Source organism: Eulemur rufifrons, chromosome 2 (genome assembly GCF_041146395.1).
Source record: "Eulemur rufifrons isolate Redbay chromosome 2, OSU_ERuf_1, whole genome shotgun sequence".
NCBI lineage: Eukaryota > Metazoa > Chordata > Mammalia > Primates > Lemuridae > Eulemur > Eulemur rufifrons.
Genome location: NC_090984.1, coordinates 61239147 through 61265758, shown reverse-complemented (window position 1 = coordinate 61265758; position 26612 = coordinate 61239147). Strand labels below are relative to the sequence as shown.

At 55.4% G+C, this 26612-nt stretch overlaps 2 protein-coding genes across 4 annotated transcripts; both read left to right on the top strand.

Annotated features, from left to right (window-relative positions):
- The first annotated feature begins 1189 nt into the window (after nt 1-1189).
- RABGGTA (Rab geranylgeranyltransferase subunit alpha) lies at nt 1190-7863 on the top strand. 3 transcript variants are annotated; one of them, XM_069463775.1, is made up of 17 exons: nt 1215-1325; nt 1643-1699; nt 1864-1974; nt 2346-2470; nt 2663-2850; nt 3117-3320; nt 3627-3710; nt 3799-3881; nt 3966-4067; nt 4511-4616; nt 4710-4761; nt 4930-5018; nt 5166-5254; nt 5346-5462; nt 6246-6359; nt 6598-6685; nt 7638-7863. In XM_069463775.1, exons 2-17 carry the CDS (start codon nt 1697-1699, stop codon nt 7784-7786), a joined length of 1704 nt encoding a protein of 567 aa, XP_069319876.1. In that variant the 5' UTR covers nt 1215-1325; nt 1643-1696; the 3' UTR covers nt 7787-7863. The 3 variants fall into 3 exon arrangements, with proteins under 3 accessions (XP_069319871.1, XP_069319876.1, XP_069319881.1); XM_069463780.1 differs by having other exon boundaries at nt 1288-1325; nt 1548-1699; XM_069463770.1 differs by having other exon boundaries at nt 1190-1699.
- Nucleotides 7864-11112: 3249 nt separating this feature from the next.
- On the top strand, nt 11113-24132 carry TGM1 (transglutaminase 1). The gene is made up of 14 exons (XM_069463764.1): nt 11113-11424; nt 11575-11763; nt 12743-12991; nt 13372-13490; nt 13628-13735; nt 14149-14323; nt 14727-14865; nt 15002-15105; nt 17206-17294; nt 17783-17936; nt 18051-18332; nt 18475-18635; nt 19002-19138; nt 23728-24132. Exons 1-14 carry the CDS (start codon nt 11115-11117, stop codon nt 23954-23956), a joined length of 2445 nt encoding a protein of 814 aa, XP_069319865.1. The 5' UTR covers nt 11113-11114; the 3' UTR covers nt 23957-24132.
- The last annotated feature ends 2480 nt before the right edge of the window (nt 24133-26612 follow it).

Below are 26612 nucleotides of genomic sequence, written 5' to 3'. Positions count from 1 at the left end.
CAACAAGAGGAAACAGGCTAATATCTTTAGGAAACTGCAAGAAGTTCTGTAGGTTGTGATGAAAAGTTTTTAACAGGGTCAGGCAGGGCATACGGCCTGATAGTTGGCAGGACCCAAGTGCCAAAAGGCCTAATATGCTGAGAAATTCAAATTCTGTCTTGAAAAGGAGCCACTGAGAGCTTTTAGACAGAGATATGACATCAAATATGCATTTTATTAAGATTGATTCAACAGTAGAGGATGAACTGATAATAGAGGGGAAAGGGTGGAGATGGAGAACATTGAAAAGACTTTCAACGATCCGGGGAAGAAATGAGGAGCTTGAACTCTTAGTGGCAGTGGGAATGGCAGTTAAGAGAGATTAAGAAGTGGGAAAGAAATAATGCCATTCACTACAATAGGAAACATAAAGGCCAGTGTTTAAACAGGATGGATGGGAGACAATGATACCTTTTGACTTTGGAGTTTGAGGTGTCTCTGGGACTCCCATGTGATATCCAACAGGCTTCTCAATATGTGTGTGCTTGTATATTATTTATTATTATTTACATTCGAAAGACACCTTGGCAGCAGATATAAATTTGGGTGTCATCAATTTACAGGTAGTAATTAAAACCATGAGTGTAGATGAAGTCACCCAGAGAAAGTGTGGTGCCAGAAGACTTGTGGGCTCAAACAGAGAGCTCTAGAAAGCTCCAACTCTAAGTAGTCGAAGGCTTAGATTTTTAAACATTCTCCCAGGAAGAATGCGTGAAGTAAAAGGCGGTGGCGAAAGGGTCCTGGAGATCACCAACATTTAGAGGAGATATCATGAGAAGAGAGAGGCAGAGGTGCAGGAGGAGAAGCCAGGATGGGGATGTCAAGTATAAGGAAGTCAGTATTATCAAATGCTGCACAGATCAGGGGAGAGAAAGACGGGAAACTCTGTTAGATGGAACAACTAGTGGGGGACCAGGTGAGGCCAGAATGAAGTCGGTGGAGTAGTGAAAGTGTGGGTTTCCGGCCGTCGGAGAAACTTCTTCAACTAGTTTGCGGTTTGAGTAGCCAACTAGAACGACCCCTACTCATTTCACACGCCCGCCATAGTTGCGCGTGCGCACTCGTACACACCAGGGAGTTAACAGCTTTTTGGCGTTTCCGGACCGCGCGCACAGGGCCCCAGCGCACGCGCCTCCCAAGCCGGCCGCCCCCGCCGCGGGCCCCTCCCCAGGCCTGCAGAGGGCGCTGCGCTTCGGTGGGCCGGGGCGTGGTGCCGCTCTAGCCAGCGCCTGGGCTCGGTGGCGGACGCCGCAGCTTCGCGTCCCCCGCGCCTCCTCCCAGTGCAGGTGGGTCCGCCCGAGGAGGGCGGGGGTGTCTGGGAGCCGTGGGGCGGGCGGGTAGCGGCAGCCTCCTGGGCGCGGAGTGGTCCCCATCGCCTAGGTCCCCGGATCGGGCTCCGGCTCCGACGGATCGGGCTATGGATGGGCCACGCGGGTGGAAGTCCCAGTCTGGGAGGTCGTCTCCTCCTGGACTTGCAATACCTGTCCCCGGCTCCCTTTACACCCCAGGGGTCTCCGCCCAGGGACACGTGCGGCTTCCTCGGCACAGCTTTGGGCGGAGCTAGTAGAGGCGGCGCTCCGAGATTGACACCTCTCTTCCCCAGACTTCACAGACTGCCACTGGACCCTTCCCCTGTCCTGAACCCTGAGCCGGCACGATGGTGAGAACCCTGAGCCCAGCTCCTCATCTCTGCATGCACACGCCCTCGCCCCGAGTGGCCCTACCTCGGTTGCCCCGTATGAACCTGGGGCTCCGCAGTGGGGGGCTTTGCAAATCTGCCCCTGCAAGGCAACCTGCACTCTTCCAACCCGCTCATCCTTGTAGCACGGGCGCCTGAAGGTGAAGACATCAGAAGAGCAGGCGGAGGCCAAAAGGCTAGAGCGGGAGCAAAAGCTGAAGCTATACCAGTCAGCCACCCAGGCCGTCTTCCAGAAGGTGGGCCCCTCAGAGGTGGCCTCCACCCCAGGTGGCCCCCTTAGTATAGCACAGAGGCCAAGAGTGGGACCCTAGCGTCAGACTGCCTGGATCCAAGTCTGGGTTCTAACTCTTACTAGCTGTGTGACCTTGGGCAAATTACTGAATCTCTTTGGGCCTCAGTTTGCTCACCTGTAAAATGGGGCCAATGATTACACCTACCGCATAAGACTGTTGTGAAGATTCAATGAGAGAATAGCTGTAAAGCACGGTTCATAGTATGGGCTATGTAGTATGGGATTCACAGAATATTGGATGGTGCTAAATTTACGTTACTTAGCCCTGTGGTGGGAGAATGATATGATCTCTGACCCTCCTATCTATCTTCTCAGCGCCAGGCTGGTGAGCTAGATGAGTCAGTGCTGGAACTGACAAGCCAGATTCTGGGAGCCAACCCCGATTTTGCCACCCTCTGGAACTGCCGACGAGAGGTGCTCCAACAGCTGGAGGCCCAGAAGTGTGTAGGGGTTTGGGGTCCCAGGAAGACTGCCGTAGCCCTGCCCCTGCCCTGCCCGGGTCCAGGGATGGAAGAGAAATGGGGCAGCCAGGGGAATAGACTGGGGGCAGTGGAGGGCTGGGTGCACAAAGTTAGGGGTGAGCTGAGGTTGGGTGTAGGAGGGCCCTGACTCACCTTCCCCTGTGGGTGCAGGTCCCCTGAGGAGTTGGACGCTCTGGTGAAAGCTGAACTGAGCTTCCTGGAGAGCTGCCTGCGGGTGAACCCTAAGTCCTATGGTACCTGGCACCACCGCTGCTGGCTGCTGGGCCGCCTGCCTGAGCCTAACTGGGCCCGGGAGCTGGAGCTGTGTGCCCGCTTCCTGGAGGTCGATGAGCGGAACTGTATGTGCCTGCGGATTCTGTCCCCACAGCCCTCGCCTGCCCCGCATCCTGATACTGATACTGGGACCTCAATAAGGCCCAGAGTGGGGAGGGATATCCAGGATGGGCCCACTGAGCTGGTGCCAAAAGGGATGATGGAGCCAAATGCGCCCTCTGTTGAGTACATCAAGGTGTCTCGAAGGGGTCCCCAAGGGAACTCTGGGGGTACCAGCCAGGTAGCTCTTTTTGCTCTGCTTCTAAGACATGCTGTCACCTCTCCCCTTCAGTTCACTGCTGGGACTATCGGCGGTTTGTGGCCGCACAGGCAGCTGTGCCCCCTGCAGAAGAGCTGGCGTTCACTGACAGCCTCATCACCCGAAACTTCTCCAACTACTCCTCCTGGCATTACCGCTCCTGCCTCTTGCCCCAGCTGCACCCTCACCCAGACTCTGGACCACAGGGGCGACTCCCTGAGGATGTGCTCCTCAAAGGTAAGCAGGGTGGGGGTGTTGGGGAGAACTCTGCAGCACCACCCTTTCTGCCCTGATGCCTGGCCTGGCTCTGAGCCTGTCACTTGGGTTTATTGAGCACCTACTTTGCATGAGACTCAGTCCCTGGCTGCAGGGAGCTCAAGTGTCTGATGAGGAAGATAAAACTGACATATGCAGCCCCTGTGCAAGGCCAACATATAAGTGAGACTGAGGGCTGGAGATACTCAAAGGAAAGGGTGGGGTGTTGGGGTGGCCAGAAGCCCACCAGCATCGTGACCACAGCCCCATGCCTCCTGCCTCCCGCAGAGCTGGAGCTGGTGCAGAATGCCTTCTTCACTGACCCCAATGATCAGAGCGCCTGGTTCTATCACCGCTGGCTTCTGGGCCGAGGTAAGCAGAGAGGGAAGAGGCTGAGTGTTTGGGGCTTAGGAGGAATGGAAGAGGATTTAAGGAGACCTGAGGCTGTGTCTCCCTGCAGCTGACCCCCAGGATGCACTGCACTGCCTGCATGTGAGCCGGGACGAGGCCTGTCTGACTGTCTCCTTCTCTCGGCCCCTTCTAGTGAGTGCTGCAGCTTTTGCTGGAGAACATCGTGGGATTGTGGGGTTGGTGGGGCTAACAGGTCTCTCTCTGTCCCTGTGCCAGGTGGGCTCCAGGACGGAGACCTTGCTGCTCATGGTTGATGAGTCACCTCTGATTGTGGAGTGGAGGACCCCAGATGGCAGGAACCGGCCCAGCCATGTCTGGGTATCCCAGCATTTGTGGAACAGAAGTGGGGGCCTGGACAGGGCTGGGTGAGACAGTCAGAAAAGTGGTGAGGGCCGGGCGTGGTGGCTCACGCCTGTAATCCTAGCTCTCTGGGAGGCTGAGGCGGGTGGATCGCTCGAGGTCAGGAGTTCGAGACCAGCCTGAGCAAGAGTGAGACTACATCTCTACTAAAAATAGAAAGAAATTATCTGGCCAACTAAAAATATGTAGAGAAAAAATTAGCCGGGCATGGTGGCGCATGCCTGTAGTCCCAGCTACTCGGGAGGCTGAGGCAGTAGGATCGCTTAAGCCCAGGAGTTTGAGGTTGCTGTGAGCTAGGCTGACACTACGGCACTCTAGCCTGGGCAACAGAGCGAGACTCTGTCTCAAAAAAAAAAAAAAAGTGGTGAGGCCGGGGCATTTCCTTGACCCAGTGCTCCCAGCTCTGTGACCTGCCTGCCGCCTCCCTCAACGACCAGTTGACCCAACATACGTTTCGTGTCATTTGGACAGCAGGCGATGCCCAGAAAGAGTGTGTGCTTTTTAAAGGTGATGCAACCTGCAGCTTCCACCCCCTGCAGCAGCCCCCATCCTTCTCTTCCTCTCGTGGTGTCCCTTCCAACCACCGCCTCTTTCCCTCAGGCCGCGAGGAAGGCTGGTGCCGTGACTCCACCACGGATGAGCAGCTGTTCAGGTGATGACGGGGAGGCACACAAGCAAGGATGGGGGCTCTAGACTCTGGGGATCAGCCAACTGGGGCAAGAGGACTGGGCTTTGGGGCATGGTTCCAGTTTAGATCCTGGGGACAACCAGTCCCCCAGGGCTGTGGGCATCACTGCCTCCCCAACCTGCCCACCCCCAGGTGTGAGCTGTCGGTGGAGAAGTCCACGGTGCTACAGTCTGAGCTTGAATCCTGTAAGGAGCTGCAGGAACTGGAGCCTGAAAATAAATGTGAGGCCCATTCCCTGAGAGCCTGTTCCCACAGCCCTGCTAAGCAGGCCCCTTTCCAGGTGGCCCCTTGGAGAGAGCAGGAAGGGTGTCTAGGGCATGGGGGCAGGGGAGGATCCAGGAGAAAGCCATCTCCCCACCTCTCCTCAGGGTGCCTGCTCACCATCATCCTGCTGATGCGGGCGCTGGACCCCCTGCTGTATGAGAAGGAGACGCTGCAGTACTTCCAGACCCTCAAGGCAAGCTGGGCCTGCGGGAACAGGCAGGGGAGGCCAGTGGGCAGGAGGAAGGCAGCTGACGTGCATGCTCGCCCCACCTCATCCCCTCCAGGCTGTGGACCCCATGCGGGCAGCCTACCTGGACGACCTGCGCAGCAAGTTCCTGCTGGAGAACAGCGTGCTCAAGATGGAGTATGCCGAGGTGCGTGTGCTGCACCTGGCTCACAAGGTACGGGCTGCAGCACGCGCCTTCCCCTGGGTCCTCGTCCCACTGGCTGGCCTCCCCACGTCTCTGGCTTTGCCTTCAGTCTCAGGGGCCTTCCTGGACCTTTCCTCCCAATCAAGATGGAATCCATCCCATCCTTGCAGTCTGCTTCTGTTCCAGGCCTTACTTTCTGTCACTCAGCCCATCATTTTTCTTGTCCCTCAGTTTCAATGCCTGAGTCACTAGGGCCTCTCATGCTGCCCCTTCCCTGGGCCAGGCACAGCTGCATTTTTCCTGCAGAGTGACCCCTGGCCCACATGCCCCCACGCATTCCCATGCTTCTCGCCCTGGAGTGGGCACCAACACTTAAAGGCCAAACGGTTTCCAGAGATTTCTAATAAGCTGTCCAGGCTCCATTTTGCCTCTATCTCTAGTCCTTCCCAAGACATCAGTTTTATGACATCCCGGCAGCCCACCTCTGCCCCCACCAAACCCATCCCCAGACTCAGCTCCCACCGTGTCTTTGTTTACCCAGCACCCTCCACTGTCCTCCGCACCTCTCCAGGCCACCTCCTCCCACCCACCACACTGGCCAGCCCCACCCCAGCACTCACTGTCCTTCCCGTAGCGTGTAGCAGGTGCTGCTGTGGGCCGTACGGCCAGCTTCCCACCTGCTCCTCTTCTCTCCTCAGCTGGGGTCCCAAGGGCCTGTGTGGGGCACAGTAGGCAAGCACCTAATAAACGGTGGCTGAGGACCTTCTCCCAGGTCTCACTGGGTGGCCTGTCCCCTCCCTTCCCCTGCTTCAGGATCTGACAGTGCTTTGCCACCTGGAACAGCTGCTCTTGGTCACTCATCTTGACCTGTCACACAATCGTCTTCGAGCCCTGCCACCTGCCTTGGCCGCCCTGCGCTGCCTTGAGGTAAAGCACTCATCCTTCCATCACTGTCCTGGGTGGTTCTTTTCCCTTCCTCCACCTCAGAAGTCTGCCCACCTACACAGAGATGTCCAGGACTTCCCAGCCCCTGCAGGGGACCACTTGCCTTCCCCCCAGCATCACCCAGCCTGACCCCGTGAGCCCTTCTGTGCACTGTAAGCTGATCAGGCTGGGTTCCTGGGTTGCTGTCCCAGTCCCAGGCTGACAGCCGCCTGCTCTCCAGGTGCTGCAGGCCAATGATAATGCCATAGAGTCCCTGGACGGCGTCACCAACCTGCCCCGGCTGCAGGAGCTGCTACTGTGCAACAACCGTATCCTTCCTTTGGGGTGCCTTTCAGAGAGCGGGTGGGGTGTGGGGCCACATTGGGGAGAGATAGCAAGCAGAGTGGGTACCACCCTGAGGTGGGGCCGGAGAGAGAGGCTCTGGCAGTGTGAGCTGAAGGGAGATAATAGCCTGGAGCTGGCCAGGCGAAGTGGCTCACACCTGTAATCCTTACACTCTGGGAGGCCAAGGCGGGAGGATCACTCGAGCTCAGGAGTTCGAGACCAGCCTCTGCACCAGTGAGACCATGTCTCTACTAAAAATAGAAAAAATTATTTAGGCATGGTGGCATGTGCCTATAGTCCCAGCTACTCAGGGGGTTGAAGCAGGTGGATCTCTTGAGCCCAGGAGTTTGAGGTTGCTGTGAGCTATGATGACACTGTTGCACTCTACCTGAGGCAACAGAGCAAGATCCTGTCTGAAAAAAAAATAGCCTAGAGCTGTATGGGGCTATCACTGATTTACACTGGTGAAGATTTGCAGAATGTAAGTGACTTCTTCAAGCCAGAGTTCATAAATGGTAGATGTTCTTGGGGATTATGTAGTATTTTAAAAATCAAGAAGTTTCATATTTTTAAAAAATCTAGAATTCTGATTCCTCTTTTAAAAATTGGAAGTTAGAGCAATCTTTCGCCTGTATTTCCACTCGGCAGCCCTTGGTCATCACTGATTAGTGAATGCCTCCTTGGACCAAGCTAGGTTTCCACTTCGCCACAGTCTCCACCACTCCTCTTGCAGCACACACGGCCTGCTTCATGTGCTTCTGGCCAGGGCCCGTGGGCAGGTGTCTGCAGTCCCGCCTGGAGCCCTACTCCCTCCAGGGAAGCGTATGAGATGCCCATCAAACAGACTTCCAGGCAGCAGTCCCCAGCTCTTGAGCATGCACAGGAGCAGACAGTTGGAGGGAAACTCATAAGCTTTCCTTGACTCTTTTGCCCAAGGCCTTCAGCAGCCTGCAGCGCTCCAGCCTCTTGCCTCCTGCCCCAGACTGGTCCTCCTCAACCTGCAGGGCAACCCACTGTGCCAAGCCGTGGGCATCTCGGAGCATCTGGCCGAACTGCTGCCATCGGTTAGCAGCATCCTCACCTAAGAGGCCCTGCCTCCCACCCTTGCCCTTTAACTTATTGGGACTGAATAAAGGATGGAGAGGCCCCCTCAGGCTGCCAAGCTGTTGTCGCCACCACTGCACCACTCTCCCGCTAACTCCATCATTACTGCCGCGTGTTTTGGGAAAAGAAAGGGAAGAGACTTGGGGTGTGCCAGCTCACCCTCTCTGCTTTCGTTTGATGCTCTCCTTCCTGCTGTTTCCTGTCACGGAGAGCCAGAGCCTCAGTGTTTGAGGCAGAATTCAGGGCAAGGGCTGAAAGTGAGTTCGTCTTCTGGTTTGGGGCTAGCACTGGGGCTAGGTTCAGGTTCCAGGTTGGGATAGGGGTTGGGATCAGGTTCTGGTTCAGGCTGAGCTACAAAGCCACTGTAAGTCTCTCCAGCTGGAAGGCTCATAAAAGTTTTTCCCATGACCTCTGCCCCTTCCGGATGTCCTCTCTGCCCTGACCCTCAGCCACCACAGCTGAGAAGGCTCAGGTGTTCTGTGTTCCCAGGGAGAATGGGCCAGGGCACCCCTGCCCTACCCTGTTATAACAGCAGCGTCAGTGCCCATGAATAGCATTCTGCGGTTAAAGAGCCCTTGAAATTACTTGATTCCATTTGGTCTCACACACTCTCAGGGATGAGAGCTCATTGTGCTGATGAGAAAACTGCTGCTATGACTTGCCCAAGGTACTGAGCTCTTAAGTGCTGGAACCAAAGGCATCTGTGCCCCTTGGTCTAGGACTCCAGACTCATGTTCTTGCTTCTGTACTGATAGGGAACGGTTGGGCAGAGGCCTGGCCTCCTCTCAGAGGTACCAGCTGGGTATCTGCTCCTGTGGTGCCCCCACCCCCACCCCACCACACACACCTTGTCCTGACTTTGAAAGTGCTGAGGCACCGGGCCTCCTGGAGAGAGGAAAGGGGAGCGGCTCAGAGATTAGGACACTGAGTCAAACCTGGCTGGGTGGGGAGAGAGAAAGATTGATTAAAACGAGAGAGAGAGAGAGAGAGTGTGACAAAGGCATTTTCCTGCTTCTGTGGGATCTGCCTGGGCCCACATGCGCTCACACACATCGGGACAGTCAGGGCCCTGCCCCTTCCCGTATCCAAAGTGATAGCACACCTAGCACTTCAGTGAAGCCCTTTGGCTGACCTGCTTCATACCTGCTGGAATTTGATTCCTGCTGGTGTGTCTGCTGAGGGTGTTGGAGGTGGGGCAGGACCCCCCCCCAAAGATTCTGGGGGTTGGAGCTGTACAGAAAAAATGTAGTGTGGCTGTGGAGGGCTCCCTGCCAGGTCCTGGAGCCTCTCTGTCCCCACTCGGAGGCACTTCCCTGCCTGCGTCACCAAACAGCCTCTCCTGGAGTCTGCTTCCTTGTGCCTTCTTGCCAACCCTGTTTTCAGTCTTCTGTCTGGTGGCCCATGGACAGAGCTGGGACACCAGTGGGATGGAAGGGAGAGGCCCCTTGCTGATGGACCTAAGAATGGGACCTATGGAGCGTCTGATGGAAGATGCCTAGCCTCCTCTCTGCTTGGGGCTGTCTTGGTGGCATCCCTGGCATTGCTCCCAGTGTCAGGGGTGGAGTTAAGATGAGCACTGGGGAGGTCCTGTAGCCTGTTGGCCTGGATTCCCAGGAAGAATTCTAGGTTGGAGAAGGGAATCCTTGGCTCCTGCTGACCAGATGCTCCTCTCGCTGAGAGAAGGGGTTGCTCTGCAGCCTTGGGAGGGAGCCTCGGTTCCCACCTAAGCCTCTCCCATGCGTCCAGGCTGGGGGAGAAAACAAGAGATTGCTTCACTCTGATCCCCCTAATCCCAAACTTGAGAGACACAGAAGCTGAGGGGGTGGGGGCAGCTCACTCATGCCAGGGGCTGTGGAGCATCAGCAGGAAGCAGGGATAGAAGGGGGTGGGGGTCAGATCTGGAAGAGCCGGCAGGTCAGGGGCTGGCTGGTGGAGCCAGTCTGAGGGCCTGGCTGCTGATGTCACCAGTCTGCAGTCTGGGATCCGGGGACCTCCCGGCAGGATAAGTTCCAGGCCTAGGCCCATGGGCCACTTTACAGGTGAGCCTGGCCTGGGCTGTGGGGAGGTGGCAGCAGGTGCCTGTGACAGCAGAGGTAGGCAGCCTGAGCTCGGGGCCAGAAGGTGGGCCAGACGGGGTTATGGGTGGAAGGAGCTCCCTGCTCCATTGTCCTTGGGCTTCTTCATCTGGGAAAAGGGGCTCCCCACATGCCAGTTCTGGCAGGAATCAGCCTGGTGTGGGGTCCATCACACCCGTGGACCCCACCAAAGCCTTCCATTTTCTCCCCAGCCTCAGCCCTGACAGACCCCACCTCTTGCCCAGCGTCAGCCCAGTTCCTAGAAAGGGGAAAGCAGGTGGGGCTGGTCCCCATTTCCCGCCCCTACCTCTAGAGACGGTCCCGCGGAGGCCCGGCCTCTTCCTCCAGGGGATGGTGCAACCTGGCTTCCCCTTCATCCCCGCAGCTCGCCCCGCCCTCCCCTCTCATAAACCACTTACCCGGCCGGCCCCACACCTTCTACTCAGGCGGCGGCGTCCAGCCCATCCGTCCCGTCCCATCGGTCCCGCCAGGACTCAGCGCTGCCGTCGCCAGTACCGCTGCCAGGTGAGAGGCTCCAACCGGCACCGCGGTGCTGAGCCCAGGGCCGTCGCCGTCTGGGGGCAGCGCCCCAAGCTCCAGCCCCAGCAAGGTGGGGTGCCGGGCGGCCGACCTGCCAGCCCCGCCGGGCTGCCCCGACACGCTGAGACTCCGCTTTCCCCGGAGCTCAGCGCGGGCTCCTGGCACCTGCCGCGCCCCGCCCCTGCTGGCAGCCCTGCAAGGGGTTTGCCCCGGTATGGGGATGCCAAGGACCCCGGGCCTCGGGCCACCTGCCTGTGTTGGGGGATCTCTGCTTAGAAGTGGGTCCTAGAGGCGGTCAGTGTCGTGGACCTCCAGACTGAGGAGCCGGCAGGTGGAGAGATGCTGGGGCACTTGGGTCTGTCTGTGCAGCTGGGTCTTGAGGCTGTGACAAGTGTCCACGCAGGGAACTGTGTACATTTCCCGGGGTGGATCCTTGAGTGGGTTTCTCCATTGGGCATCTGTTTTTTGGATGTGATTTGGGTGATGTCTACGTGGGAGTGCGGGGAAGGCTCCCCTCGCAGTATGGAAAGCTTCTCTGGGTGAGTCTAAATGGAGTCTTTGGAAAGTGTCTCTAGCTGCAGGGGCTGGGGCTGTGGAATCTCCCAGTCAAGGTCAGATTGCTGGGTCAGGGTTTCTGAGTGGGCTGGCTGCGGCCTCCTGGGTAAAGGAGACTCCCTGCCTCTTCCTCACAGGGATGATGGACGGGCCTCGCTCAGATGTGGGCCGCTGGGGCGGGAACCCCTTGCAGCCCCCTACCACACCTTCTCCAGAGCCCGAGCCAGAGCCAGACAGACGTTCTCACAGAAGAGGCTTCTGGGCTCGCTGCTGCGGCTGCTGCTCATGCCGAAATGAGGCGGATGATGACTGGGGGCCCGAACCCTCTGGCTCCAGGGGTCGAGGGTCCCGCTCTGGGGGTCGAAGAACTGACTCCCGGGGCTCAGACTCCCGCCGGCCTGGCTCCCGGGGCAGCGGAGTAAACGCAGCAGGAGATGGCACCATTCGAGGTGAGGCCAGCCCGTCCACCTCAGCTGAGAGCGGAAAGGCCTTAGTGGGACCCAAGACTCATCCTGGCCTGCCTGGGCGGCTGGGACGCTGATGATAGAGGCCTGGGCTCCCCTTGGGGGCTCCACTGACCCAGAGCTGTGGCCTTGCAGAGGGCATGCTGGTGGTGACCGGTGTGGATCTGCTGAGCTCACGCTCAGACCAGAACCGACGAGAGCACCACACGGACGAGTTCGAGTACGACGAGCTGATTGTGCGCCGCGGGCAGCCTTTCCACATAGTCATCCTCCTGTCCCGGCCCTACGAGTCCTCCGATCGTATCACCCTGGAGCTGCTCATCGGTCAGTGGGGCCTGGATCGGGAAGGGCAAGGGCCCTAGATTTGGGAGGAAGCAGCTGGCATTAGGGTCAGAGAGGTCTTTAGGCTCCTCCCCGTACTACTCCTCACCTCTGCCAGATAAGGCAGGTGCAAGTGTGTCTGTGCCCCTAGGGGTGTGTCTCAGGGACAGTCCCAAGTTCACCCTCCTCAAGCCTCCAGGGGCATCTGTCTCAGAGTCCTTCTTCAGGGTCTGCCCCCGTGTTTCCTTCAGCATTGCTGCCTCAAGGTGTGTCCTTTCTGGGTCTGCTCTTTCCCCAGGATATGGCTGCATTTCTGCTCTCTCTCTCCCCTCCGCCCCCCCCAACTCTGTCTCTTTCAGTCTCTGTATCTCTGTCCCCATGGCCCAGGGCAGATGCCTCCCTCACCGCGTTGCCTGGTGGCCGTTGACTTCCCAGGCTGGTGATTATGCCTCTGCCAGGGGCAGGCGACTCCTCCTACCCTTTGATTAGGGCCTAACCTTGCCCACCTCAGCCTCTAATTTCCCAGGTATCCCCACCACCTCCACCAGGGATGCCCGGGGCTCTGGAAGCTGCAGCCACAGGGAACAGGCAGGGTTGGCCTTCAGGATCTGGACTGCCCTCGCATATGGGGCTGGGGGCTCTGCAGCCAGCCCGGACGGCTCTGCCCCTCCAGCCAGGCACTGAGACAGGCAGACAGGCAGAGTGTGACAGTGGCCCTGGTCTCTCCTCCCTACCTCTGAGTTCAGCATCAGGGGAACAGGTTTGGGATGTTGGACTGGGGCCCTGCCCTGGCATGTGGGCAAGCATCGGGTGGGGACAGACCTGCTGTGAGGGAGACTGTCACAGAATAAGATGATAGTCCAACTCAGGCACACAGACACAGTGGCTGACACACACCTTGGGTGGGGCTGAGAGAAAGCAAAGCTCCATCCCCTCTCCTCGGGGAGGCCTCACCTGCTAATCGCCCATTCCCCCACTCTAGGTAACAACCCTGAGGTGGGCAAGGGCACGCATGTGATCATCCCCGTGGGCAAGGGGGGCAGTGGGGGCTGGAAGGCCCAGGTGACCAAGGCCAATGGGAAAGACCTGAATCTGCGGGTCCACACCTCCCCCAACGCCATCATCGGCAAGTTCCAGTTCACAGTCCGCACACACACAGACGCTGGGGAGTTCCAGTTGCCCTTTGACCCCCACAATGAGATCTACGTTCTCTTCAACCCCTGGTGCCCAGGTGAGCAGTGGGCTCAGGAGCAGAGGGTGGGTAGGAGGGAGGGCAGGACTTCTTTCCCTAGGACCCGGCTGGGTGCCCAGGTGCTGGCTTAGGAGAAGCCAGCCTCCCATTGTTCAGGTGTAGTGCAGGCCCAGTGCAGAATGGTGACCCGCTCAAGGTCACACAGCCAGCCTCACCTCTCCTGGTGAAGGGCCCTGGCTATGGCCAACCTGCCCCACCGTCCCTGCCATGCTCCCTCCTTCGTTCCCGAGAGCAGACCCATCAGGCTAGAGGCATCTGCTCATTTTCCTCTGCGGACATGAGTCCTGCAGAACTGGCGAGGAGCATGTGGGGCCCGGGGAGAGGGCTGGAGGGAACCAGATATGTGTTCGGGGACACAGAGGACATCGTGTATGTGGACCACGAGGACTGGCGGCAGGAGTATGTGCTTAACGAGTCGGGGAGAATTTACTATGGGACCGAGGCGCAGATTGGCGAGCGGACCTGGAACTACGGCCAGGTATGGCTGGCCAGGGTCACATGCATTTGGGAGCAGGGGGTAGAGGTGGGGCAGGGTGCTGGCCTAGGGTTAGTGCTCAGCTGTAGAGGGCAGAGGTGACTGTGGCCCACTGTCACCTCTGCCCCCCGCTCTTCCAGTTTGACCACGGAGTGCTGGATGCCTGCCTGTACATCTTGGACCGGCGGGGGATGCCGTATGGAGGCCGCGGGGACCCAGTCAGTGTCTCCCGGGTCATCTCCGCCATGGTGAGCACCTTCGTGTCTCTGAGCCCTACTGTGTGTCCACCTGTTGCCTTCCCTGCCCCAGCCCTGGCCCTGCCCTTGCAAAGGGTATTACAGGAAGGGGTCTCACTCCTCCTCTTCTCTCCCTCACCTCCCCCCCAACCCCACCCCACCCTTCCTGGCTCCTATCCCAGCTCCCGTGGAATGTAGGGCCAGCCCCAAAACTTGGCACACCCAGGATTCACATTCCTGTGTCAGACCAGAGGTGGGAGGGCACATGGCTCAGGGGAGAGGTGGGTGGGGCTCAGGCTGATGTCTAGATCCTGAGGCATTTAGGGGTGAGGGGTGGTTACAGGGTCAGGGGCTGCTCTGGGGATAACGTGGCAGACCCTGAGCCCGTCCTCCAACTCGGCCCCACCCCATCCTGTCCTGGGCAGGTGAACTCCCTGGATGACAATGGAGTCCTGATTGGGAACTGGTCTGGCGATTACTCCCGAGGCACTAACCCGTCAGCGTGGGTGGGCAGCGTGGAGATCCTGCTCAGCTACCTACGCACGGGCTATTCTGTGCCCTATGGCCAGTGCTGGGTCTTTGCTGGCGTGACCACCACAGGTAGTGGAGGGCCCGGGACAGGCGTGGTCTGGGCCCTATGAGGAGGAGGGAGGGAAGCCAGGCTCCACCCTCACCCAGCCAGGCCCAGCTGTGGCTACAGTGCGGGCGGGTGGGGGTGGACAACCGGTTGGCCTTAATTATCATTAATTAGTGTTAACAACAGAGAGAGGCCTAAGGGAGAGGGGGGAGAAGGGACAGGCAGGGACTGGGCAAGGCAGGTGGCCTAGCTTCCCCTAATCCCAAGTGCTCTGTGGCCCAAAGGCCTCCTGAACCTGGTGACCCTGACCATGGTACTCTGTGCCCAGCTTGGCAGTCCCAGTGCCCCTTTTCCCCTGATATTCCTGATCTGATGCCTCACCTGCCCCCCTCCTTGCTCTCAAACCCAACCCCTGCTCCTCCACAGTGCTGCGCTGCCTGGGTCTGGCCGCCCGTACCGTCACCAACTTCAACTCCGCACATGACACAGACACGTCCCTCACCATGGACATCTACTTTGATGAGAACATGAAGCCACTTGAGCACCTGAACCATGATTCTGTTTGGTGAGCAGGGGCTGGACTGCCCGTCCCTGCGGAGGAGCAGTGTCCCAAGGCTCGGGCGCGGAGGGCAGGCAGGCGGGGGGCTGGGGAGGCCCTGGACAGGAGGCTCAGACCCAGCCCTCCCTTGGTGCCCACCCAGGAACTTCCATGTGTGGAATGACTGCTGGATGAAGAGGCCGGACCTGCCCTCAGGCTTCGATGGGTGGCAGGTTGTGGATGCCACACCCCAGGAGACCAGCAGTGGTGAGGGGGGCGCTGCCCATCTCCCCCACCTGGGTGACAAAGTCCACAGTATAACCCCTCAGCTTCTTAAACAGACTTATTAATTAACTGGACCACCATGCAGCTGTTAGTTTAGTTTCACCTTTCTAATAACTATCTATTTGCCTAAGTTTTATTTATTTATAACAGTAAGTATACTCAGGAGATTCAAAAGTAAAAAGACGTAAGATTATTCAGTGCGAGGTTCCCTCCACCCCAAATCCACTATTCTTACTTGCTTTTTTGACTTATATATTCTGGAGATAATTAATTGAAGTACCCTTTTATCTTTTATTTATATATTTTTAAAGTTAAAAAAGTCATTATTTTAAGTAATACATGCACAGAAGGAAAAAGAAGCATGGAATTGAATAACACAAAGTGTAAACGTTCCCAGTCCCTCAGGAGGTTTTTTTAAAAAAAAAAAAAAGAAACTTTAAGTAAATTCCTAAGTCCCACCCCAAACCTGATACATTAGACTTTCTAAAAATATATTCCAATAATGTATATTTTGGGAGGTTCCCCTGGTGATTCTGAAGACCAGCCAGGCTTGGGACCCACTCCAAGCCCTACAGGACGTGGGAAATGGTGGCCAGAGAGGTGGAGTGACTTTCTCTGGGGCACAGAGCAGTAGGTCAGCAACTGAGCGAATCCAGTGCCTGACTCCCTCCCTTTTAACATGCACTCTCGCTTTCACCCATTCCTTCCTGTCTGTTCCCTTGCTTACTGTGAGTTATATGCACAGGAGAGAAAAAAATCAGGGCTCACATACGTTCAAAGAAGAAAATAGCCCCTCTGACCCAGCCCTAAGATGTAATCACTGTTGACATAACCTACTAGTCTCTTTCTTGTGTCCACACGTGTGTTTCTGAAAAAATACACTCTGTTCTCAAACAACCCCCCACCCCAACCTTGAAACTCTGGCCCCAGGCTGCCAGCCTGCCCCAGCAGCTGCTGTCTGTCCTGCCTCTCCCTTCTTTGTCCCAGGTCAGAGATCCCTTGCCTAGCTTACATTCCTCTCCTGGTCTCTTCTCGCACCCCTCCCATTCATCTATGTGAGCAGTGTCCCCTGAGTTGTGCAACCCAGCAATGCTTGCAGTGCTGGAGTAGTGTGGCCCAGACACTGGGAGATCCGAGTTCTGGCCCCTACTCTGGGAGGTGGTGGGTGGATGGCAGGTAGGGAGGGGGCTCTGGAGCCGCCGGATTAGGGCTCTATTCTAGCTTGATCTCTTCTCAGGTGTATGATCTTGGGCGAGGACCTGCAACCTTTAAGCTCTGGTGTTTTTATATATAATACGGGGATAATATATACCATATGGGGTGGTTGGGAGGATGAAATGCAAAATCATACATCAGAGAGGACTAGCAGCATGCCTGGAACATCGTAGGTACTCAGTAAATATTAGCTCCTTCTAGGCTCTCTCTACCTACTGTCCTGTGAGATCCTGGCATACACTTGGCCTTGCTGGGCCTATTTCCCCACCTGTAAAGGAGTGCACAGGGTTAGGCGTTGTCTAAGACTCTTTCCTGTTGGATGGCCCTGACTTCTGGCTCTGTCCTCCTCTGCCAGGCCCCCTCCTGTCAGCCCATCTGCTCTAGGAAACCCTCCTGAGTACGATAAGGACAGACTCTATTTCCCACCAGCTTCCCCGCCCCAACTCCCCAACAGACAGGACACAACAGTCTGCAGAGCTGAGGGGTTGTTCTGTATCTTTCTAGAATAGTGGTGGTGGTGTCACTGTGATCCCAGCCACCACTGTGGGCTCTGGGTTGGTCCCGATGAAGGGTGGGGGGTCCTGTCCTCTAGGGGTCACAGACAGTGGTCATCCAACTTCAGCCAGCTGAGAAGTGTGCCAAGGACTTGGTCACCAAGTCAGGCTTGTCCACACACCTGCTCCCTGCCCTGTCCTCCCGCAGAGAAGCCTGGGCTGAGCACAGCTGACATAGCCAAATGCAGCCACTCTCTACTTTGTTTTCCCTCCTGGGGTTCGTGACTCCAAGTGGGCACTGGGCCCAGATGGCCCCTGTGTGGGCCTCTCCCCAGGGCCTCATTCTGTTACCTCTGTCCCGCCTCATCTCTAGGCATCTTCTGCTGTGGCCCCTGCTCCGTGGAGTCCGTCAAGAATGGCCTGGTCTACATGAAGTACGACACACCCTTCATTTTTGCCGAGGTGAGGGCTGGGCTCCAGGTGCCTTCTCGGGCTGCCTGGAGTGACCGGAGTGCTGGCTCTGGTCCTGACTTCGCTGCTGACTGGCTGTGTGACCTTGGGCAAGTCACTCATTCCATTCTATAAGTCTTTGTTTCTGCAACTGTAAAAAGGGGATAATAATGGCTGCCTTACTTCCTGTGCTCAGGATCAAAAGAGATAATGGGTATGAAACTGCTTCACAAGTCATAAAGCCAGCAAGCAAGTGTAAGGGATTACTGTTATTAATGCCCCAATGCAAGGAGCCTCCCAGAGCAGCTTCTTCCCTGCTCGCTGGCCTCATCTGGTTCAGCTCAGGGGCGTCTCCAGGTTGGGCTCTGCCAGGAAGTTCCCACCCTTGGGACCTAGCCCTGCCCCACAGCTCCTGGGATCAGGGAAGGCCGCTTGGGGTGAGGCCCACCCTCAGACCCTCTGGCCCACTCATTCCTGCTCACCCCCCACACCCCTAACAGGTGAATAGTGACAAGGTGTACTGGCAGCGGCAGGACGATGGCAGCTTCAAGATTGTATATGTGGAGGAGAAGGCCATCGGCTCACTCATCGTCACAAAGGCCATCGGCTCCAACATGCGGGAGGACATCACCTACACCTATAAGTACCCAGAAGGTACTGTCCCCCAGCCCAGCCAGCTCTGGGCCCCACACCAAGTATTCCTGCTGAGCACTGACTCCCCAGCCCCCAGCGGGAGCTGGAACCTCACCCTTGACCCTCAACCCCCAGGCTCAGAAGCAGAGCGGAAGGCAGTGGAGACAGCAGCTGCCCACGGCAGCAAACCCAACGTGTACGCCACCCGGGACTCAGCAGAGGATGTGGCCATGCAGGTGGAGGCGCAGGACGCAGTGATGGGGCAGGATCTGACGGTCTCTGTGCTGCTGACCAATCGCAGCAGCAGCAGCCGCACCGTGAAGCTGCACCTCTACCTCTCGGTCACCTTCTACACTGGCGTCACTGGGACCATCTTCAAGGAGACCAAGAAGGAAGTGGTGCTGGCACCAGGGGCCTGTAAGTGCTCCTCACCCAGCCCTGCCTGGATGGCCAGGCACCCCAGGGCTGTGGACATGGAGACCCCCGAAGCAATGGGGAGCACCCTGGGGGGCGCGTGTAGGAAAGCAGGCCTCGGTGACGCCATGCCTCTTCTTCCCAGCGGACCGCGTGGCCATGCCTGTGGCCTACAAGGAATACCAGCCCCACCTGGTGGACCAGGGGGCCATGCTGCTCAATGTCTCAGGCCACGTCAAGGAGAACGGGCAGGTGCTGGCCAAGCAGCATACCTTCCGTTTGCGCACCCCAGACCTCTCCCTTACGGTAAGTGCAGCTTGCTGGGTAGGAGGGGTGGCCAGGGAGCAGTGGCCAGCAGCTGAGGGCCATCAGAGGAGGATGCTAAGCCAGGAGCAGGCTGGCCTGATGAGTCTTTCTAGGAGAGAAAGGTCAAGGACTGGCTGTGGGCTCTGGGGCCTCAGTTTCCTTGTCTGTAGAATGGGATCTCATATCCCTGATTCTGTGCTAGCTGTCATTGGGGAGTAGGTTGGAGTTTCCTCTCTGACTTTTGGGGAGCCTACTCTCAGGGACATCAATGTGGGACTTGGGGAGTTTTCCCTCTCGGTGCAGGGTGTGGTCCCCAAAGGTTTGCCAGGGTCTCTGATATGGGGGTTGGGACTCTTTTTCTCTCAGTTATTGGGAGCAGCAGTGGTTGGCCAGGAGTGTGAAGTACAGATCGTCTTCAAGAATCCCCTGCCTGTCACCCTCACCAATGTTGTCTTCCGGCTCGAGGGTTCCGGGTTACAGAGACCCAAGATCCTCAACGTTGGGTGAGTCTGGCCTCTTCTGCCCCTGCTGCTGCCCTGGCCTTCCCCATGGCCACCCTGGGTCCCAGCTTTGCTTCCTCGCTCAGTCTGGACAGGTGTGTTCTGTCAGGACCCAACAAAGCAGCAATACTTCCTGACTCAGTTCAGTCCCTCCAGTATTAAGGACCTGCCGGGTGCCCAATGCTGCACTCTGTGTCCCTGAGCTCGAGTGCCACGCAGGAATCCTTAGTAACTCATTGCTAACGTTTGTTCAGCACAGGCACTTTCAGGCATATCATCTCCTTTGGAGATCACGAAAACCCTTTAAAGTACATTAGAAATCATCATATGACTAAGAGCAAAACTTTGGAACCCTAAAGACTTGGGTTCAAGTCCCAGCTCCATCACTCACGGGCTGTGTGCTCTTGGGCAAGTGACTTATCTCCTCCAAGCCTCAGTGTTCTCACCTGTAAAGTGAGGAGAGCAATAGCACCTGGACCGAGGGTAGCTTAGTGCAGTGCTTGGCACAGAGTTAGTGCTCCGTGGGTAGTTGTTATTTTTATTATTGCCATCATCACCTCCATTTACAGAAGGGGAAACTGGTGGCCACATCTCCCAGCTTGTAAGGGGCAGACTCTGCTCTTCCCACTGTGGTGCACTCCACACACAGGCTCTTGAGCTTGTTGCTTGGCTTGTGCCATGAGGGCCAGTAGCAGTTCCAGAGAAGAAAGCCCCCTGCCTCGGGCCCTCACCCAGCCTGCCTGGACTTGATCCCGGGCCAGGTGAGGCTCTGAACCATGAGGGCACACACAGTGCTCATGTTCCTGGGCCTGTGGCCGTCGTCTCTGACACAGACTCCCATGTGCTACCCTGCCCCTCTGCAGGAAAAGCACAGAAGGACAGCAGAGAAGGCTGGGGCTGACCTTTTAGACCAGCTCTGTGGGGTAGATGTTTTTCTCTTTAGACACAGAGCTCTTGAGGGAGAGAAACCCTGCCCACCCTGCCTACCCCTCCCGCTCACACACAGCAGCTCTCCTGGTAGTGGCCTTTGCCCCATCTTGGACCCCTGGGAATATTGTGACACATTACAAAGGAGCACTTTTGTCATGTCATGCTGCAAGGGTCTCTGGTGGCTCAGAGAGTAGAGCTGAGATGCCTGGACAGCCTGCCCTGCTAGTCTGGCCCTGCAGACATCTCTTACCCCCACCCATGTGATGATGGAGGGAGGTCCCTGCTGTCCTGAAGGACCCCCAGAGCTAGACGCCCCTCAGCAGCCCCACCACATCTTTGCTTCTTGCCCCACCCGAAAGTAAGGGAAGGACCACTGCCCCGAGTGTCGGAAGACCTGGTCCCTCTCTTCAGCTGTGGGCTGTGTGAGTCTCCCCACAGTAAATGAGAGGGTTGGATGATGGGTTTCTCAAGGCAGGCCCTTCTTGGACATTCTGTGGATCCTGGGCTCCTGCAAGCCCAGGCCAGGGCCACCAGGACAATTGGGGGCCTGAGGGGAACATCCCTGAGCTGTTGGCTGAGATTTATTAGATTCCAAGATGGGTGTACTTGGCCTCTCATTTGCACATCAAAGGCAGTGGTATGAAACCCCATTATACCATAAGGTGTGCCACCCCAGCATGGTGACTGGCCACTTCATAAACATTCCAGAACTTACTCCTCCAGATGACTGTTGTCACCGCCAAAGCAGTCAGCAGGGAGGCTGGAAGTCTGTTCCAAACCCTTCCTGGGAATTTCCCCCAGAGCCTGAATCATATCCTCTAGAATGTTCTTAGAGTGGCCAATCTCCCCTCTTAGGGGGTGGATTTGACTTTGGGAAAAAGCCTGAAGTCATTTAGAAATAAGACTAATTAAAAAGGTAAGTGAACAAGGTGGGTAATAATGCCCCGTCAGTCAGAAACCAGGTAGAGGCTGACCCCTTTGTGTGTGTGTGACTGAGTGTGCGTGTGTGCGTGGTTTAAAAGGATCTGAAGAAAAGTCCACGAGGAGTTTTGTAAAATGTTTCAAGCCCTAGCAACACGGTTGAACAATGGAAGGACAGTCCTCACCTCGATGTCTAAGTTCTGGTGTCCTTGTCAGGGAGTTCATTACCTATACCCAGTTACTGGCACATCCCAACTCTAGTACTCAGCTCCAACTTGCAAAAGGAGTGTGGCAAAGGCCCCAGCTGACACCGAGACCAGAGCAGGGAGAGATCTTGACATTCCCAGCTGACACCTGGAAAGCAGTTTCTCTTGGAAATAATGTTAGTTATTGCAATATAAAGGTTACTTTCTGAAATATTACAGTTCAATTATAATATAGGTTAAATAGACTTTTTTTTTTTTTTTTTTTTGAGACAGAGTCTCACTCTGTTGCCCAGGCTAGAGTGAGTGCCGTGGCATCAGCCTAGCTCACAGCAACCTCAAACTCCTGAGCTCAAGCGATCCTCCTGTCTCAGCCTCCCGAGTAGCTGGGACTACAGGCATGCACCACCATGCCCGGCTAATTTTTTCTATATATATTTTTAGCTGTCCATATAATTTCTTTCTATTTTTAGTAGAGATGGGGTCTCGCTCTTGCTCAGGCTGGTCTCGAACTCCTGAGCTCAAACGATCCGCCCACCTCGGCCTCCCAGAGTGCTAGGATTACAGGCGTGAGCCACCGCGCCCGGCCTAAATAGACTTTTGAAAGCTAGTCTGAGGGGGCAGGGAGAGGAGGGGATGGGCAAAAACCTACCTAACGGGTATAATGAGCACTACCTAGGTGATGGGCACACTTATAACCCTGACTCAAGCATAAAAAAGTGATCCATGTAACCGAAAACATTTGTACCCCCATAATATTTTGAAATAATAAAAAAAAGAAAGTTAAAAAAAAAGCTAGTCTGAGCCTGAACAACCTTAAACCTTATATCTATGGAAAAGTAGGCAGAAATTAAGAGCACAAATTTGTAAGTAGTCAGAATATAGCTAACCTGTTCAGTTACAGGCTTAATTTATAGATTGTCTGTCATACTGTATCATATTATATATCCCTGCTTCCTCCTTCATGGAGTTTAGAGGTACTTTCAAGACCATCTGATCCCACCCCCTCATTTTACTTTCACTTCCATTTTATGGACCCAAAAATGAGGCTCAGATAAGTTAAGTAACTTGTCCTAAGCCACACAGATAACAAATCAGGGAAGAAGGAACGGTCCGGGGAAGCCTCTCAGAAGCAGGCTTCAAGCTGAATGCTTGCTCCAGGAGAGCTGGTCTTCAGAGATGCTGGCTCATTCCCTTGGAGGACTGTGGTGACTGTACAGTGCCTGGCAGGTTTGGGTTGACTAGGGGCTGGAGGTAAGGGTTTAGGCAGAGTCAGGAAGGACAGATTCCAGCAGGCACGAGCAGATGCAATATAAATGCAATCATGTTCTGTGTATGAAAAGCAAGGTGCAGATTCCTGGAGGAGCTCAGGAAGAGGGGAAGATTCATTTTCCTAGGGGCAGGAGGTACTCAGGGGAGCCCTCACTGAGAGGTGGTGTGACCAGGCCTCGGTGGAAGAGTAGGCCTTCATAAGAACACGCAGGGTGGGGGCGGAGCTGGTGCTCACTCCATGCAAGGCTAAGACTGCAAAGCATGAGGATGGCGGTGAGTCTGGGAGGGGGAAGGCACTCGGTGGGGCGGGTTGGCAGGAGGAACGGTGGGGCGATGGGGCCGTGCAGGGGCTGAGTCAGAGTGAGCCTGTGTGTCAGCTGAGAGAGCTGGGATCTCATCCCACGCGCACGAAGGTAGCCACGTCCTGGAAGGGTTTGCTTCACCTCTGAGTGGTTAGCAGAATAGAATGAAAAAGCGAGATGGGGGGCAAAAAGGCCACTTGCAAAACTGGTGAAATCATGATTCCCAGGTGGGAGTCTGAGAATCAATTTTCAGAGGTCCATGAAGAAAGGGGAAAATGAAGACACTGTAGTGTGTGTGTGTGTTTATGCACCCACCTCTCCACCCCAGCACCCCACTACCCCACCCCCCACACACTTAGACTGAAGAGTATATGTCAATTTAAAGAGATCTGTGATCTGTTCTTGGGAAGGACTTTCCTTTTTTCTGAGACAACATCCTTATAATGTTTTTGGTGTATTAAAGTGCTCCTTCTTTGGAAAGATGATTGTGGCAAAGAATAATTAACTTTCTTCAACTTAGGCTGTTGGCAAAACTGAAAGCATTTGGAAATACTGTGTTGGGCCCCAAAGTCTCAGTTAGTTGTCTTGGGTTTGGAGTCCCAGGTGCAATGGGGATGGCCTGGTGAGGGCGGGAGCAGTGGTGATGGAGAGAGGGGAGGCTGCAGGAGGCCTGTGGGTGGCACCAGCAGTCTGCGTGCAGGTGGCTGTGGGAGGGGCGGCAGGGGCGGGAGGGGGAGGTTTCCAGCTCAGGCGGCTGGGCAGGTTGCTGCTGACCTGGCCGTGCAGAGGCGGCTCTGGGGCTTGGGGTTCATCCTGGCCTTTGGGTGTGGAGAGTCCAGGTGAGCCCAGAAATGCTTGAATGGCTCCACTTCCTGCTCCTTCCTTCCTGGCTGCCCTGGATCAGTCCTTACTCCCCACTGCCCTGCCAGTTACTCTGGGCCCATGACCTTGTCTCTGCCCACAGGGACATCGGCGGCAATGAGACAGTGACACTACGGCAGACATTTGTGCCTGTGCGACCAGGCCCCCGTCAACTCATCGCCAGCTTGGACAGCCCACAGCTCTCCCAGGTGCACGGTGTCATCCAGGTGGACGTGGCCCCAGCCACCGGGGGCGGGAGCTTCTTCTCAGACGCTAGAGGTGACAGTCACTCGGGGGAGGCCATCCCTATGGCATCTCGAGGTGGAGCTTAGCCCTGGGCCAAGAGCACTGGGACTGGAATCAGATGAGCAAGGACAATGCCCCAAGATGGGGGTCCACCGCAGAGTGGCTCCCCAGGAGTTCAAGTGGGAAGGCCAAGGCTCCTGGAGAGGGAGCCAGTCTTCACTTGTGCGGGGTGGCACAGATGGTAATAAACTGTTTTTTAATGTAAGCTGCTGTTTTGTCCATCTATCAGTCCATGCCAGCCCAAGCAGCGTGGGGCCACGGTCTGTCTCGGGGATGCACGTGGCATTTCTAGTGCCCTGGTGCTGAGAAATATGGTTGGTGTGTCGTTGATGGTGCCCGCTCAGCAGTAGTGTCAGGGCAACCTCTAGTTTTTACCCAGTCAGTCCCCCACCCCACCCCAGGGTGCTGCTGCTGACCAAAGCCTCTTGAAGCCCCCTGGGGTGGGGTAGGACTGTCCCCTCTCCACAGCACCCACTATGGGAGAGAAGAACTTAAAGTCCCTTTTGCAGGCACGTGTTTAATGTGGAAATAGGCTGGAGTACTCTCTGAGCAGCAAAACCCACCTTCTAATATTTATTTTGTCTAAGAATATTCTTATCTAAGAATTTTTACAAAAATAATATATGTCCAGTATTGAAAATCGAGAAAATGCAAAAATGGTAAAGAAAATAATAATCCGGAAGCACTGCCAGGAAAGTAACTGTTAACGTTATGTTTCACAGGCCACTTCCCCACATACCTTGTGGTGAGCATTTCCCCACAATATTAAATATTCTTTGAAAACACCATTTTTAAAGACCGTACACTAGTCTTGGCTCCCAGGCCAACACCCTCCTGAGTCTCAGTGGCTGCCATTCACAGTCTCCTCCTCCTCTGCTCAGCCTCAGGGTGCAGAGTGACTCAGGGCTCCACCCTGGTGCTCTCTCTCATCCAGCTACACTCTGCCTACGTGACCTCAGCCAGTCTCATGGTTTTGAGGACCACCAGCTCCCAAAATTGTATCTCCATCCCTGCTGCTTTCCTGGAACCTCAAACTTGTGTATCTGCTGCCTTCTCAACATCTCTACTAAATATCTAATAGACACTCCCAGAGTGACATGCCCAAAATCTAACTCCTGACTCCCTCTAGCATATCCTCCTGCTGCCACCCCCATCTCAGTGAAGGGTAATTCCATCTTTCTGAGTGTCCTGGGCTCAAGACCTTGAAGTCATCCTTGATTCCTTTCTTTCTCTCACATCCCACATCCAATCTGTCAGCAAGTCTTGATGGTTCTGCTCTCCATCCACGTGTCCAGAATCTGACTGCTCCCGACACCTCTGCAGCTGCCACCCGCCAGAGCTGCCTTCATCTCTCACCTGGATTAGCAGCAGCGTCCTCATCATTCTCCCACTTCCACTCTTGCCCTTTCAGACTCTGTTCATCACACAGCAGCCAGAGTGAGTAGGAATCTCATCATGTCAGTCTTCTGCTCAAAACCTTCTACTGGCTTCACCCAAAGCCAAAGTCCTTTGGAAGTCAGTGCATATAAATGCTTGCTAAATACTTACGGTGTAAATAAGTAGGCACTAATCTATATATAATAACTCTTATAATCTTCACAATAACCTTGTAAAGTAGGCTGTATATTATACCCCCTCTACAGATGAAACGGAGGTAAAGGAGTTAGATAATTTGTCCAAAATCATTTAACAGGCCAGAATAGGATTGGAACTCTGGTAGTCTGGCTTCACAGTCTGTCTTCTGAAAGTGGCCCAAGGAGCTCTTAATTCCACCCCCAAACTCTTCTTCCCTAGTTTTTCCCATCTCAATGTTACTATAATGACCCAGTTGCTCAAGACAAAATCTACAAGTCACCCTCCATTCCTCCCCTATCTCCCCTCTACTATTCAATCTATTAGCAAGATAGAGCTGGTAAGCTCTATCTTCCAAATACCTCTGAATCTTCATCCTCTCCAGTGACACTGTCGCCACACCCTCTACCTACTGAACTGCCAAAGCCCCTGGTGGGTTCCCACTCTTGTTCCTGAATATTATCTAATTTCTACACAGCCAGTGATTTTCCTAACCTGCACATTACACCCTGGTATGCTCCTGCTTAAAACTTTCCAATGCCTTCCCATCATCCAAAGTCCTACCCTGACCTACTGGGCTCCTACAGACCTCTCCAACCTCATCTGCCCTACATGTTCCTGCTCCTTCTGCTCCAGCCAGGTGGTCCTTCTACTTCTCAAACTCTCCACCCTCTGACCTAAGGCTTGGCCCCTGCTCTTCCCTCTAGAGGAAGGTGTGTGACCAGCCCTCTCCTGTTATTCAGGTCTCAGTTCAAATGTTACCTCCTTGGGGAGGTCTCCCCTGACCATCCAATCTGATTAGTTTTCCTGCCTCCCAATCTCTTTAGCAAATCACCCTATTTTATTTTGTGTCCTACATAGCACTTATTTTTAACATTAGTGTGTTTATTTATTAGATTCTGTCTCCTCTTTCTAAAACATGAGCTTCAAAGAGCTGAGACCAGGCCGGGCGTGGTGGCTCACGCCTGTAATCCTAGCACTCTGGGAGGCCGAGGTGGGCGGATCGTTTGAGCTCAGGAGTTCGAGACCAGCCTGAGCAAGAGCGAGACCCCATCTCTACTAAAAATAGAAAGAAATTATATGGACAGCTAAAAATATATAGAGAAAAAA